The sequence below is a fragment of the Strix aluco genome, chromosome 1 (assembly GCF_031877795.1).
Source record: "Strix aluco isolate bStrAlu1 chromosome 1, bStrAlu1.hap1, whole genome shotgun sequence".
In the NCBI taxonomy this organism is placed as follows: Eukaryota; Metazoa; Chordata; class Aves; order Strigiformes; family Strigidae; genus Strix; species Strix aluco.
Window position 1 is genome coordinate 4576010 of NC_133931.1, and position 16506 is coordinate 4592515.

General features: G+C 39.3%; 1 protein-coding gene across 5 annotated transcripts in view; it reads left to right on the forward strand.

Moving 5' to 3' along the window:
- AGO2 (argonaute RISC catalytic component 2) overlaps positions 1-13617 on the forward strand; it is a 66854-nt gene extending 53237 nt beyond the window's left edge. For all 5 annotated transcript variants that reach the window (XM_074832799.1, XM_074832890.1, XM_074832708.1 and 2 more), the window contains one exon: positions 327-13617. In XM_074832799.1, the coding sequence (XP_074688900.1) occupies positions 327-435 (109 nt within the window). In that variant the 3' untranslated portion in view covers positions 436-13617. The remainder of the gene's footprint in view (positions 1-326) is intronic.
- Positions 13618-16506: the final 2889 nt, after the last annotated feature.

The window sequence follows — 16506 nt, forward strand, 5'->3', positions numbered from 1 at the left end:
TATTACAGAATTTGAAAGGATGCAGAAAGGAAGTGGGCTTGTTAGTTCTGGGGTCAGTAGTATCCTCAGTTAGCAGTCTGAGGGTCAGTTTGGCCTTGCCACTGAACTATATTGTGGAAAAAAGCAGATGTTCCTGTGTGCTTCTGTGCTTTTTTTCTGTTTCAGAACTTCAGTGGTGTTTTAAGGGTAATTAACTTTTGACCGTCTGTTCAGAAGAAATTAATAATATGAAAACATTGTATGCAAGGAGAGGCAGATTAAATAGGGTTTCTCTTCCCCCCCACCCCAACCTCTTTTTTTTTCTCCCCACCTCCCTTCTCTTTCAGTGCTGAAGGAAGCCACACTTCTGGTCAGAGTAATGGCAGAGATCATCAAGCACTTGCTAAAGCAGTTCAAGTTCATCAGGACACGTTGCGCACTATGTACTTTGCTTGACATGTTTTAATGTTTAGCAACTCAGTACAATACAGAGTTGGATTCACAGGAGACCAGCTGCACTTAGACCAACAGTTGCCCAAGCTACAGTGACAGCCAGCAATGAGTGATGCATCTTAATTTTTTTCTTTCCCGTTTGCAAGAAAGCCTTCCGTCCAGAATTTCAGACTTGATTATGAACTGCATTCTTGTACCAAACCCCACTATTGTTGGAAATGTGGTTTGCCAAAAATCTCTAAGCTGCTTGGTATAAAACAGACCCATATTTTATAATTAAATCAAGAGCTGTGATCTCAGGGCTTAGGGGGGGAAAAAAAAAAAACAACCAAACAACAACCCAACCCACAAAACTCCTCGTTCAGTTTGCTATTCATTGAATTGCTTTTAAAAATTTGGAAAGATCTAATTCATACTAAAGTTTGATGGGCTAAAATGCTGTGAATTAGCTTTTAATACAAAGGAAAGCAAAGCATTTTTTGACTATTTATGAAGCCTTGATTATTCTAGATGCATTTACAAAATTTTTATTTTCAAAAGAAAAATGTGTCAAAATTCTGGTTTTCAACTGTCTTATAAAGATTATTCTGTGTGTCTAAGGGCAAATGTATTTTCTGAAGCTTGTTCTTGAATGTTTTTTATTGTGCTGCATTTGAAAATGTTTTTCATAGACTAAAGAAGAATTTTAAAAAAGAATGAACCTAAGCTTTTTAATAGGTCCAGTTAGATTGGCAAAAGAAAATGTGCCATTAAAAAAAAAAAATTTGTAAAGAATTTTTTTAAAATCATACTGACAGCTAACTTTAGAATTTGTCATACAGGACTGTGACATTTGCTTTCCAAAGTCTCTAAAGAATACGGGTCTGTGGTGATAAATACAGTACAATCCTTTTTCACTGTTGTTTGAGTTAATGTAAATTTTATATATGTTTCACAGTATTAATGTGATAGACTAGACGCTATTATTTATTTTTATTTACTAAGGAGTGCTCATTATACTTCTGTTAACATATCAAGAATGCTTTGGATTTAGAAATTAAAACCTTATCGTGGGGGCGTTACTATTCAAATGCAAAAATATGCAATTGACTTTGTGAGAGTTCAGAAATACATACAGTGTATATTGTATAGCTTGTAATTTGTAGAAAGGCTTCTTGAGCGTGCACACAACAATAGCAGGTTTTGCCTGTGCAGTTCAGAGACGCACACGAGACCAACGTTCTACGTTCATTCAAGCACAAAACAATTGTATTTTATTTATATGTTGAATATTGGTGAAGCAGGAGCTCTAAGAGGAGAGTGGCTCGCTGTAATTTAGACAAAAGTCAGAGAATCTATGCAGTAAAGATAAATCTTAGGAAACTGAAGTTTACTTATGAAGGGAGGTGAAACTCTCTTCATTATGCATAAGGTCAAGAGTAAATGTGAGAGTTTTGCCATTCTCTTAGGAGAAGCATTAATTAAAACTCAATTATTAGACAAATGCTTCTGTTAGTTTGCACACTGGGTTCATAAAAAAACCATCATACATATGTAAACCATTGCACTAATTATGATGCCACAAGCAGGTTTAGAAGAAAATGGAAGAAGCCTAGGAAACCTGTTTATGCTGACTTGCTTTTGTTTATTTTTCCGTAGGATAACTGAAATAACATGCTAAGAGGCAGGTTTTAAAAACTTCATTCTCTTCCACCAATTCATTTTGCTTCGTCTTTTCCCTTAGCAGATGCTCAGTCACTGTTTTGAATACATTTACCTCTAGCCACCTGAGACAGGCGAGTAGCTTTAACCAATACGGAGGTCTGTGCCATATAGCAGATAGACTCTAACTGGTTGCTGTCGAATAAGATACAAAATGCTGCATAAAGAGTTTTAGGTACATAACTTTGTGCAAGTTCAGATCTTCACCTTGTAGCAGTGTGTTGGTCGTCGGTATTGTTTAGGTGAGATTACAATGTAAACCTATTCGTAGATTGATTGTATTTTTATTGTTCTAATTCGGTGATTAGGCTGCTGGGTCAGATTTTCTTCTTGGTCATAGTTATGTAAATCCAGATTTTAAATTATGCTGGTATAACAGAAAGCAAATTCCAGGTCGCGTTGCCTAGCTTTCTGTGTCCCAGCCAGGTTGTACATACCTCCCTAAAGTACTGCAAAACTGCAAAACCTTTCCGTGGTGGGTATCTTGCACTCCTCTGTGCATTTGCTTGAGAGGTTTCATATTTCAGTGAAGATTTTAATTTGGCAGAGTTTTATATAAGAATTATTTTTTATATGAATTATTCTTAACAAATAGGAAAAAGATCAACCATTTTAAGACGCCATTTAGTTTATTTGCTGTTTGTTATGTAGAGACCTCTTGGATGTGAAATTCCTCCTCTTTCCTCTCTGTGCAGATCTGGAATAAATGACTTATACAGGTGGTCAGATGGGGTGAGGAGGGCAGAATCTGTCTTGACCTCAAATCTTATTTCTGAAGCAGACTGTGGGACTTCACTGCATCCTATTTAGGATGTATTCTTTGGGCTGAAATAGTTGTTGCAGCTTCTTTTTGTGAGAAAATTTGTATTAGGCAGACTCTTAATCTGAGAGTAGCTGCTGTCTGTGTATCCTCTTGGGATGAACAGAAATTCTGTGTAGCTTTCCTTCCCTGAGTATGAAGAACTTGGGATGGTTATATGCATTTCAGGCTAGGGACATTTTTACCTTTTACACATCTTTATAAGCCTCTAATACTACTAATTCTCCCTCCTTCCCTCCCCTCTCCCACCCCCTGCAAAGTGGTGAATTAGTGAATAATTTAAAGCATTTTTCAAAAAATATTAAGTTTATACTTTGAGAAGTACAGCATGCTGTAAGTCCAGCAGCTATCTTCCTGGGAATATTTTTAATATTAATTACGTATTAAAAAAAGATCTCCTGTCAAAAAAAAACCCACCACGAACACCTAAAATCCTACTCTTATTTTTTTTTTTTTTCTTACCTCCCATGTATCTTGTAAGAACAGCAATATCTCAGGTAAACACAAAGCTCAAGCTGTCTCTGTCACACACATTCCTGCTGTGGAAGTCACAGTTGAGGTTGACAGTTATAACCACTAAGTCACTATGCAGCTCAGGTCAGCAATAACCAAATGTGCGTTACCCTCTGGCAGTTGTTGGTTTTTTATTTTTTCAGCCCATGCAGTGGAGTTGCGTGACTCCTGATGCAAAAGAGCTCTGGGCAAGACCTCATCCCTTGCCTTCCTCTTGCTCTCCGTTACGTTCCTGGCAATGACCTTTTGCTTGAATTCAGCCGTCAGTGCAGGCGGTCCTGGTGCTTAGCAGTCTGAAAACTGATAGTAATTCCACCCTGGTGACAAAAATATGTTATTCCCATTGCAGGCATGAGCTGTGCTGTGGACAAGCTGACCACTGCCAATACTGCAGTAGTTCTTTTGTTTTAAGAGTGTGCTTGAAATGAACCGATGTTAATGAGTTGCCTGCTATGGATTAGTTTTCTCTTGAGTTTCTATGGAAATGGTAACACTATTGAAACAGGTTGTAGAATCTCTGTCTTTGGAGAGGCTCAAACTTGGCTGGACAGGTCCCCGCACAGTCTTGGCTTGCTTGGACCTGCTTTGGGCAGGGGGCTGGACCAGATGTCTCCAGAGAGCCCTTCTGAAGCACGTGGTTCTGTGGCAACCCCCAAAAACTAGCAGCAGCAAGTGCAAAATTCTCCTGTAGGGAGGTAAAAAATAATATCGACAAAGATAAAATACTTAAAAATTGTCTTTTTTTTTTTTTTTAATGTCGGAGGTATAATGCAATAATTCGGGTTGCTTAGTTTTGGAAATTTCTGCTCCAGTGGCTCAATATTATAACATGTCCACTCCACTTCTTCCAGCACCCAGGAAGCTGAGTTGAGTCAGTCCTGAGGAGGAGATGTCCTGTTGTGAAATGTTGGAAGGAGGTGAATTTGTCTCTGCCTTATACAAGTTTGGCATTCAAGATAGCCCTATGCAATCTTAACACTTTTAGTGTATATATATATGCACTGATGTATGGAGGATCACTTGTTTTTATTAGAACTCCTTATTTTGGCTTGGTTTGGGTTAGAATATTTGGCAACCCTATTTGGCTTGCTGAATTACAATCAATGATTTTCCGTGTTACAGAAGTTTTGACATACTAATATCCTTGTTTGTAGATCTGTCAGGTTTTGGGTGAGTTGTTAGGTTTTGTGTCTTCATCTGCTGGAGCCGGCATGGAAAATTTACAGGAAACTTTTATGCTTAAAACAAGAAATCCATAATAAATTTTTTTGATCTTCATCCAAGCCTCCAGGCAGTGTTCCCTGATCGTAAAAGCAAAAAGGTTGTGAAGGTTTAGCTTTAATTCTGACTCCTATCAATAACTCCTGCAGCCTTTGTCCATTTAAGTCTTGTTCACATGCTAGTGGATCATTTTTATAACTAAGACAAGAGATAATATTTCCACAAGGATTTTAAATTTAAACTTTTGAAGAGTAGGTGTGGGTGTTTAGGTTTTTGTGTTCCCAGGTTACTTTTTGAAAAGATTGACATTTCTAATCGAGTTGAGATGCTTCTGGTGTTTTTATCTAAAGTCATACGTGTACGTGCACAAAGGCTCTCTGTTAACCAGAAGATTGTGATCTGGAGGGCTTTGTGCATTTCTGCCAATGCTGTTTCCTTTACTGTAGCAGTAGATTCCTAAAATACAGTGGCCATGTGTGTCTTGCCTGTAGAAACCCCAGTCTTTCTCATGCCAACAAATCTCAAAAATTTAACTGAGAGCAAGGATAGGAGGAAGGTCTGCGTTAACACCCCCCCAGCCAAACTTAGTGCATTGTTTTAGGTTTTTTAGTGTACATGCAGGTTGTTTCTTTTTGAGGAAGAATGTTGATATTTTGAAGTGAGAACAGGTTGGTTCTGCAGGTCATGCTTATTCAAGACTGCAAGTACTAGAAATGCAGGACTGGGAGCTTTGGAGACTTAGATGGGCGTACTTGCCTCTTGACGTAATCCAGGAAACATCTCTGGTGGCATAAATAACCCATAAGGGACTTTTTTTAAAAAAAAATCATATCACGCATTAAATAAAGGAATGTAAAAAGAATTCTCGCTCAGTATTTTTCACACTCAATACCAGTGTAATAAAGTCACATTTTTGTCCTATTTTTTAATACTCTTCTCCTACAGTACCATCTCTTTTTGTGTATTTGTCCTGCCAGTGTGGCTTTCTCAATTTCTAATGCAGGACAGTGCTTTTTTTTTTAATTTTATATTACATTTGGTAACATGCTTCTTGATGCATACATTCAGTCTTTTCTAAGGAAAACTTCAAGTAGAAGGTAATTGCACTGATTTTTTTTTTTTTTTAAACTCCCTTTTTACTGTAAGACTTCTTTTTTGCATCTGCTGTAGCTGTTTGAAAATACTGTAAATAATGCTGTGCATAGCAAGTACTGAAATGCTGTGGATACCATTCCTTGTTGTTCTTACATTTTTAGGAATACTGCCATATTTTACAGTATTGAGATACGAGCTTTGGTTTTAAACGTTGTTATACTTTCTGTTTGCATTATGGTATGAATCCAAGGGCACAGTTGCTTTTCTACAGTGGAAATATTTAGCGTTCATCAGTATTTATAAAATATTTCTTCTTTCTCTCTATGCACATTTTTCCCACACCGTAAAGATACAAAGACAGTTTTTAAGCTACCAATGTGCTTGTTGTCTGTGCAACGTTCAAATGCCAATCTTTGCTGTCACTGTTAGGTGACTAATAGCATCAATCTAACATCTGGACTATCAGCTGTAGCTGTCATACGTTTTCCTTGCTTCTGCCAGTATCTGATTCTGTGTCATATGAAGAACAACCAGTCTGTGTGGCAGAATTAGTGGAATAATAGGGATTTGGGATCCAAGTTACAATGTCTTGCTCTCTGTCCCTCCGTGGGTGTAGGGTTGTCAAGTGCAGTAGATGTTTTAGTGCTCTGAACTAAGAGATAGTGTTGCCTCTCTGATTGCCCACATGAGAAAGCTGTCGATCTCCTGTCCATCAGTAGTTGCATTTTTGCTTCTGTAACTCTCGGAGATGGGAGAGACCCAAACTCCAGCCCCGTCATCTAGCGTTAGGATGTGAAACAGCAAGTTTTGCCTCCTGTTTCTGAGCGTTAATGCCTGGAAAGATGCATTCCTCCGAGATGGTTTTAATTCAAAGGATATTGGGCGGGGGCGTGTGCTTGGTGTGGCACGTAATCAGGTTTATCTCATTTAGTGTGTTTCAGTTGCTTTTTCTGTGTTGTTTCTTTGCCTGAAGTGTTAATATGAATATAATGGCTTGGCCAAATCACTACAAAAGGTGGTTTTGTAATACTCTTTAGTTAGCAAGCAGATGCAGTTAAAGGCTACCTCCTGTATTCCTCTGCAGACAAATTAATTTTTAAAGTGAACCTACTACTAAGCAGCTAAAATGCTCCCAAACGAACTGTATTTTTACTACTTTGTTTCTTGCTGGAGAACTAGTGGTGCCATACTGTGATCTTGGACGGCTGCTCGTCGCTCCTTCTGTCTTCCTAAGGTGTAGGTGCGCCCTGTGTTGGCACACGGTATCGGAAGTGGCGAGGCACATCTGGCACGTTGGCTTTTGTGCAGGGTTACCTGATAGCAGCAACTCCTTCTAGAACCTGTCCCTTCACTCCCTGAGTTTGTATACTGTTGTTTCCAAATGAGAAATGTTTTCATACTTTAGCTGTTGGCTGAAAAATGTCATGCTTTCACTGAAAATGATGTGGAGGTGCTTGAAATATATTTTGAATTTGAGGCAAAAATTATGTATTGGAATATTTTTTTAACATATTTTTTAGATAAGTTGACATGAGACTGTAACAGTGAAAATACTAGATTCCCACATAGATCGTGATAAAACTTTAAAATGGGGGGAAAAAAAACAAAACCAAAACAAAATGCCAAAAACCAACCCCAAACTAGAGTATGTTCATATTATGAATATTTAGTGTCAGTTATGTGCAAAGCCTTGGCTGTAACTCAACCTTGAAATAAGTGCATGCAGGCTAAAGGTGCTTTAAATGACCTGAAATGAAACTGTAGAAAACTGTGTTAATTCATCATATTTTGTTTACAGTGAAGCCAAACGAGCTTCCTCATTTTATAATTAACCACTCTGCTGACAGAAATACTACCTGTTTAAGCACAACGCGCTGGTGTGGTTTCATAGCAGTGTTATAGGTTTTTTTATTATTTAAAAGTAATTGGGCTTTATGCTATGGACGTTGGCATCTCAGAAGCAAGTTTGCTGGGGTATTACGTGCTACCTGCCGTTTCATTATCTTAATCTTTGGGCGTAGACACTAATGAAGCTTATTGATGGCAGGGAGGATTGCTAAAGTTCTGACTTTCTGGAAGCCAGTTCTCGTTGAGCAATGGTGAGTTGACTGAATAGCTAAGCCAACTAATAACTGAACGGGGTAAAATCCCCCAAATTTTGCTCAGTTCTCAGTTATGATTCCACAGAGCTCTCACAAAAAACGTAAAGTATAGGGTTTTCCTCTAGGGTAAACAGCTGCTTTTCTGAAAATATTTCACTACATCTTGTATTACAGATTCATAGACACTATTGACGTTGCTGTGGCCTGGAAGGGGTTTCACTGTGCAGGCGTGCTGAACGCGCTTCCCCATGCGCATATTCTTATAAAACGACAAGAATAACGTTGTGTGCTTTCTAGACTAGGTCTGCAAACCCAAAGGAGCATCAGAAGGTTTAAGCAAAGAAAGAACCCTGTGCTTGTCGTGGCGACACGGAAGAGAAATGCCATCCGTCCTATGCCAACTACCCTTGTGGAAATGAGATAAGGAGGCAAGGGGAAACATTTTCTTGCAAAACTGCTAATTAAGCACTTGTTAAGGTGACAGTTAAATCTTGGTTTTCCTTCTGGCTTCCCTGCGAGGGGCCCCTGAGTGCAGCCAGAGCTCTGGCACAGCCCCTTGCAGGTCCCCCACCCACACGTGTCTCAGCTCCTGCCCCAAAAGGGGAATGTTACAGGCAGTTCCCTCGAGCTGACTTCTGGTTTCAGCCCTCCGTATCCGAGGGCTCTGGACTTGGCTGGAGCAAGAACAGGTGCGTTTGCTGAATTTGGAGGTGTGAGAGCTTGGTAGGAGCTAGTCTTGGGAGCTTTGCATGTGGCAGTGCTAAGGAAGTGGACCCGCAGCACAAGATGAAGGCTGGCTACTCCCTCTCATCTAAATATCCTCAAAAGAGTAATTGCTTTAAATTGTCCAGGGACTGCATCAGCTGATGCGTCTTAAAACTACCTGTGGCTACTCTTCAACCAACCAACTTAGCTGTGTTGTTTTGAAGAGCCTAGTATTTGCATTATAAATCTGTATCAAAGCACATTTTCATTTTTATATGGCTGTTATGAGTACATAGTTTTGTTTTGGTTCCCCCCCCCCCCACACTTTGGATGTGCTGTTGTACTGCTCTGCCTTAGTTTTGCTATTTTGTTCCCACTGTCTCTAAGCACAACTAAAATACCTGCTGGAATAACTACTGTCTAATCAGCAGGGATTACAGATACTGGCTAACCTGGGAGCAAGCCTACGAATTGTCCCTGAAATACAAATTTAAACTTTTCTGGCCATTTTATGGTCTTTTGAGTGTGCTTGCCAAGTGTGAATTGTGAAAAGGTCAGAAAGCAAGCTTGGGAGTTTCTAATCCCCTGGCTGGTGCTCTTTGTATTTGCTTTGTTAGGTTAGATTTCCTGTCAGAAAAAAAGTTACATTTAATGTGGACTCTATTCTGTATTTATCAGCTTTTCCTGTTTTTGAATCCATGAGTAGAGGAAGCTTCACTCATGCCAGTATATGTAAAATTGGCCATTTTTGTTTGCCATGTACTTGACTCAAAGCAGATCTGGTCTGTGCTTTATCGGCACCTCAGAATCTCAGCTACTTGATCGTATGCTGTGGATAGGATCAAACCTGTCCTGTATCAACATAGCATACAAAGAAGTTTATTTCTAGACTTCACCAAAGTTAATTCTGCATCAACTGTGAGATGCTCAGATCCCACTGTTTCTCTGCTTAAAAAAAAAAAAAAGAAAAAAAGCATATCGCCTCTAATCTTGTTGTTCCTGATATGTTTTCTCATGGAAATTAGCAAGACCGAGCCCTTAAATTGCTTCTCTCATTTACAAGTGACAACTTTGTAATTTTATTTTCAAGTAAATAACATGTCACTAATTGCCTGACCGACTTGAATCTGATATTCAGTTGTCCGTCAACGTTGAGTCTCCAGAATGTCTCCCACCAAGAGATTGTTCCATTTTTCCAATTCTTTATTACCTGGTTTTGGGCAGTAGAAATAATTTGAGTACATGGGGAGGAAGGGTTAGATATTATGTGCTTTTCCTTAATGAAGTTTACTTAAGGAATAATTACCAGTAGACCATTTGGGAAAGCAAGGCCTTTGTTAAGGGGAGGAAGAAAAGAAAAAACCAAAACTAAAACAAACAAACAAACAAACATTAAGGACTAAGTTGCAGAATTATGGATCTTGGAGAATCAAATTTTAAATTAGGTGCAATGAGGAAGTATATCTGGCAAAGTTACGTGCTATCTATCCTGAAGAGTGTTACCACTTGTTTTCTGTACTTTGTTGATAAAGCTTAGTAGATTTTATATGTGTAGTGTGTATATCCATGTATCTGTGTGTGTATACACACACGTATGTTAGTGACAGAAAAGTGGGACTGTTTGTAAAAGGTATAAAGGCAGTATTTTGCTAGGAATAATAAGCACAATTTCACTGGCTTCTGCAGTACTTCATTAGTTTGTACAATCACAAAAATCTCAAAATTTAGGGCAGTTAGTAAGTAAAGATCCAGTCTGAGATTTCTGTGCAGCAAAGTGGTTAACTTGATCTCAGGAGGGTGAGATGGAAAACAGAATGTATTGATTAAATCCTTTTTTTTTTTTTCCTTTTGGTACATTGCAGATTTAACTGACATCTGTTAAGGTTTTAATCTTTTCTTTAATAGTTTTCATTTTTTTTTTTATTTTTATAAAATAACTAAAAAAAAAACAGAAACCTATTCAGAAATTGCATATTGTCAATGTTCCCTTAAATCACAATGTTTTTATGACCGTTTAAAGTTTGCTATTTTTTTGAAAGAAAAAAACCCCAAACCCCATGATGTTAAGGGCCTCATTTCAAGTGGTACTAAATGTATGTTGACTAGTTAGTATGTGTGTTGCATCTGTATTAAAATATCTTGTGCTTGCAATATATAAATGATGTAGTGCTGTTTGGGTAAGAGTAGCACTTGTAATACAAAAAGCAGACACAGAAATACCCTCGATTGAGTTTTAAATGCCTCAACAGCATTGCAGAATTTACCATGTAGACTGTAAGTGTCGCTTTATGTTACTCAAACGATGAGGTTTCACGTAGGTGTGTAGTTTAAATACATTGTATGTATCTTGATAACGTAGTTTAACATTTGCATGATGCTGTGTGGCGCTGCCACTTTAAATTAAGCCTTAACAAAATGATAAATTTGTCCGATTTTTCTCAGAGTATGCAAAAATACTGTTTAACCAGAGTAGGATGTTCCTATGAAACTAAACTAGTAGAAAAGGAGGTCTTCTCACCTGAGAAATAAAGGGAAACTTGTAGATCTGTATACTGTGACTGACCTCTTTAGGCACTGGCTGTCACTGTTGCTCTACAGAAACTGGGCTCTTGGGCATTTCTCTGGCAGTCTACCGAAAACAGGCTTTCTCAAACCTCAGCTTTTTTTTTTTTTTTTTTTTAGTTGTTGTTGAACATATTCTCCTCCCTCCCCCCTGCTAGGAAATCTCTGCCTGAAGGAGGATTGTGATTTAACACTTAAATTTACATTGAAAAAAGCTGTTCTTGAGTTCTGTGCTTGCTTCAGATAGTGCCATCGTTTTCCACTTCTTACGACTGACATATAATCCTTAAAACATTTTAAATAGAGGCAAATAAAGTGTTGGGGACCCAGCTTTTCTTTTTTTCGATTTGGATCTACCTCATTTAAACAGTTGGGTGCTATTTACTCAAAATTGTCGATGAGATTGGCAAAAGCGACCAAACTGTGTGTGATGACTGACCTCTTTGGAGGCGGCATTCTGCAAACCAAAACCTCTGGGTTTATTGTTCAGAGACAACAATATTGTATTTGAGTTTTATTCTTTGTGCCTTTGTGTTTTTTCCCAGTGCATAACAATCAAAAGTCATATTCTTAATTAAAAACAGCGGAATAATTTTAACCACAAAGTAAAAAAAAAAAAAAAAAAAAAAGCCACAAAACCTAGTTTTAGCAAATTTTAAAATATTTTTCAGTGTATCAAGTGATAAAATGTACAGTATCACAGCAGACCTAGGCAAAGAGAAATACCCAATAAAGAATTTTTTGAAATATATAATCCCAACCCTAGCTACATACATCTGTGTGTCTGTGTCTGCATATCTACACACACAGCGTACACAATACCTGTGTGTGTGCGTGTATATGTATGAAATGCAGGGATGCATGTGGAAGGGTAAGGGAATAAAATGTCATTGACTTTTCCACAGTTTTGTATGTAAAAGTTTACAACTATGTGTAAGTTTTTCTACTATGTGAACATTTTTTACTTAAAAATAATTCCTTTTTGGAAAATTTTAAGTTGTGATATGCTATCATTTTTTGAAGTTTAAAAAAAAAAAAAATTGACTTTTTACCAGTACCTATTACAGAGGGGGAATCTCTTCTGTAAAATTGTATTTAGTTTAAATATTAAAGAAAAATCTATATATGGAATTGTAAAAGTGCTGACATTCCATCGTGGCAGGACTTCAAAGCTGTTTCCTAAGGCTTTCTGCTGCAGAGAGACTCGAACAAAAGGAAAATGCCTCTGTTAAATGTTTTTATAAAACTGCTCCATCAGGTCTATACTTAAGCTATATTTTCTAAAGCCTAATCATCCTTTAATATGCTGCATATAAATTATCAGCATGGTTGCACTTTCTCAATAATAATGTATGCCCTGCAATTGGCTCATGATAAGGACTTTAGTTTTTTAACAAAACAAATAGTACTTTGGGCAGAAGGTAATATTTATATAGGTACCTCAAGAAAAAAAAAAAAAGCCTGAATATGCTGCATTTTGTTCCTTTAACATTTTTCATGTAGCATTTGTTTGCTTTTATTATAATTTTTCTTTTAGTAGGTTACTAGCTACCTGTTTTGCTTTGGGGGACCCTGGTAGCGTTTTAGACCGTTGTTTTTCTTGATCTCGTAGAATGTAGTATCCTTCCTTGGTTTCATGCAGTAGTTCGGGATGGGATTTGCCCTGCATTGTGTACGCAAGGGGGAGGGGGACCACGAGGAAATACGCTTTACGTAGACTTCAGGAAAAGGATACTATATTTCTAAAACAGACAATACATGTTCCTAATTCTTAATATTTTTTTTCTTTTTTGCTCGTACTGCTTTCTTGACTCTTTTCTCAAACACGAGTGTGGAGAGGGGCAGCTTATTAATGGAGAAAAACCCAACTGACCGAACTAGCCGGGTTGGTCGGTGTTTTGGGGGTGATGGAGAAGCGGCGGGACGGGGGCTCGGCCACGCTGTGCACCGAACCCCCCAAACGCCGGCTTTGGTCCGAGCTGCACCCCGTGTTGGAGCAGGGTCCGTCCTTGCTAGTATGGGTGCATCATCTACTTCTTCATTTCCAAGTCAGTAAAAATCTAAAAATGTGCAGAGATGGGGAATTTCTTTGTTGAGAACTGTTGAAGGAAGCTTCAAAGGCTGTGAAAAATTGAGCATTTATTGTCATGTTTTTAAGCTTAGGTGGGTCCTTTTCCAAGTTTGTTTTACAGCTTGCAAGGTAAAATAGTTTGCACTACTTTTGCAATAAACTCATGAAAAACCTAACAGTTTCTGTTTTGGTTTCTTACTGTATATATACAACTAATACTAAAGATTTAGCATAGTGTTTTTCACCTCAAAACATAAGACGTGTAACAAGCTCAGAATGCTGTAATTCCTGACAAAATAATGATGTGAATGATATTTTATAAAGTTATTTTGTATGGTGTCAATTTTGTTTTGCCTCATAGTATGTCAATAAAATAAAATTCCTCATCTTTACAAGTTTTTGTTTGATGTCTCTTTATTTAATTCGGCCATTTTCTGCACTTACTTGTACACTGTGAGACCGCTTTTCCCGTGAGCATAGAGTGGGATGTATTCATGGTCTAAGTAATTTTCCAGTGAGTAGAGAATCACAGAATCGTAGAATCATTTAGGTTGGAAAAGTCCTTCAAGACTGAGTCCAACCGGTGACCTAACACTGCCAAGCCCACCCCTAAACCATGTCCCTAAGCACCACATCTACATGTCTTTTAAATACCTCCAGGGATGGTGACTCAACCGCTTCCCTGGGCAGCCTGTTCCAGGGCTTGACAAACCTTCCAATGGAGAAATTTTTCCTAATATTCAACCTAAGCCTCCCCTGGCACAACTTGAGGCCATTTCCTCTTGTCCTATCGCTTGTTACTTGGGAGAAGAGACCAACACCCACCTCGCTACAACCTCCTTTCAGGTAGCTGTAGGGAGCGATAAGGTCTCCCCTGAGCCTCCTTTTCTCCAGACTAAACACCCCCAGTTCCCTCAGCCGCTCCTCACAGGACTTGTGCTCTAGACCCTGCACCAGCTTCGTTGCTCTTCTCTGGACACGCTCCAGCACCTCAATGTCTTTCTTGCAGTGAGCACTGGGAGGACATTTCATGAGTGGGGAGCTGCTGAATGCCACTAAATAGAGAAATCCCAGGATGGGGGTAAAAAGTTCCTGTGTACTATGCAAATAAATTATATCACAGCTTTGGTGCTGTTTTTCTTGCTGCCAGAGGTCAGAAGTGAATCTAAAATTATTGACCGCTTAGTCTGTAGCTCAGAAACAGTTGTTAAAAGTCCCAGTGGCACATTGGAGATCCTACTGGAGCAGAGATCATTATGCTATACCAAATTTTGCTCTGCCAAATTGTAATCCAAATTTAAATGTGCTGGGCTGGAGGCTTTTTTGTGACGAGAGGTCTCTGTTGTCTGAGAGCAAAAAATTTCTCCTAGTCCCATTGCCCTCCTCTGCACTACACCCCTTAGGTGCATTTCAGAGGTTTCTGTGGGTGCTTGCCTGCTCCGTGCCCAGCTTTCCAGAGACAAGATGTGCTGCTTTTAACTGAGTGTCTTACAAGTTATGATCCTGAAATTATTTATGGAAGGTCAGCATTTTGGAAAGCACTTGCCTGAAATCCTACCTTTTCTTGCTTTCTGAGTGAATAGCCACAGTGATCAATTTTTAAATAGAAAAATCAAGTGAAGGGGGGGTACCGAAAGAACTGCAAGTATGCTGAGGAGCTCCTGCTGGGAGCCCAACCCTGCAAACAGATCAGTTTTACTCAATAGTATGAAATAGTCACGGCCATCTCTTCCATTTGAGGCAGAGCTTTATTTATTCCCTTGTTTTTGAGATATTACTTTGAATTGGATGTGGTTTTGCTCTGTGTCAAGCTTTTGGGGAAAACAACTACCACTTACTGGGTTTGATGGCAACAAGCTTTGGCAGATGCGAGGCGTTAGAGATGGCTGTGGCAAATTTTGGCAGCTCTGAAGTCCCCATTGAGGACTCTGGCTGAATGAATCCAGAAGGGTGTTCAAGTTCTTGTGGCCTCACTAATTGACAGAATATGTTCATCATCCCGCAGGAAACTTCTAAGAGGGATGAAATATGGTAATTTATACTTAGTAACCACAGTTCTTTTGTCATTTTTTGCAAGCTTAGGAAGCTTCATCTCCTTTGAACAGCCTTGGCTGGGGGGAAGAGATCTCACGAGCTAGTATTGTAGGGGAAAAAAAGTAGAAATATGTATGTAATAATAGATTCATCCTGGAAAGTAGCCCCTGGCCTGTGTTCCACTGTCTAAAATCCCTGAACACCTTAAACAGGCCAAGATAGGCCCGGTAATCCCACCAGCTTCCTGCCTCGCAGCTGGCTCCCCTGCAGCACAGGAACATTCAGCAACTGCAGACTTTGAAAACTAAAAATAGAAAAAGCGATGGGTCTCATAAGCAAAGCTGGCTGCTTTCCACTTCAAAACTCTGTTTAAGACGCCTGTAATTTTGTTGAGATTCAGCCGTTTACAGTGAAGTCTCCCATACTGGATGTGGATAGATAGGGATTTGATACCTGAAGGAAGGTTTCCTTGGCATCATGGACTTTCCTGTTCCTCCTCTGGGCGCAGGAAGAGGCCGTGTCAGCCCAGGCTGTGGTGGATGAAGTACTCACAGTTTTGATGCATGGTCCATGAGCGTGCTCCTCACCTGAAAGCTTGGCAGGAGAAAAAAAAAGTCCTTCAAAGTCAGCAGGGGCAGCTGTGGCAAAGCAGAGGGATCACAGCGGCCCAAGCTGTGCATCATCTGCTTGAGACCTTCAACAGCAATGAAGAGCTTGGTGCTGGTGGGGAAGAAAAGCCTGAGCTGTAAAGGGAAAAGTCAGAGACAATCACTTTTTCTTGCTTTCCCAGTTATTTCAGCAGCAGTTAACGGATTCTAGGCGAATTATCCAGTTGCAGAGGAAGACGCGGGCTGTGTGCTTTGATTTATTCAAATGCTGCTCGGTCACTGTTGGACCAGCCTGAGGAAGTTCATTTAAAGGATGTGGTTTGTAGCTAAAGCTTTGTAATAGCTTGTGAACGTGGCTTTTGATTTACTGCAAGGGATAAAGGTGCAAGTGGACTGGGATGTGTCAGTTGAAATCTTATACCAATGTCCCATGGTATCATTTAGTCTATTTGCACAGCTGATCTCACTTGAAATGTATTTCCTTTAGTCTGTAGCCCAGCGTTAATGTGCTGGTTTGGCATTTCTGGTTGTGGAGGGTTGATGTGCCCCCAGCTGCTCCCTCCCTCTCCTCACCAGGACAGAAAGAGAAAACAGGATGAGAAAGCTCATGGGCTGAGGTGAAGACAGGGAGATCATTTACGA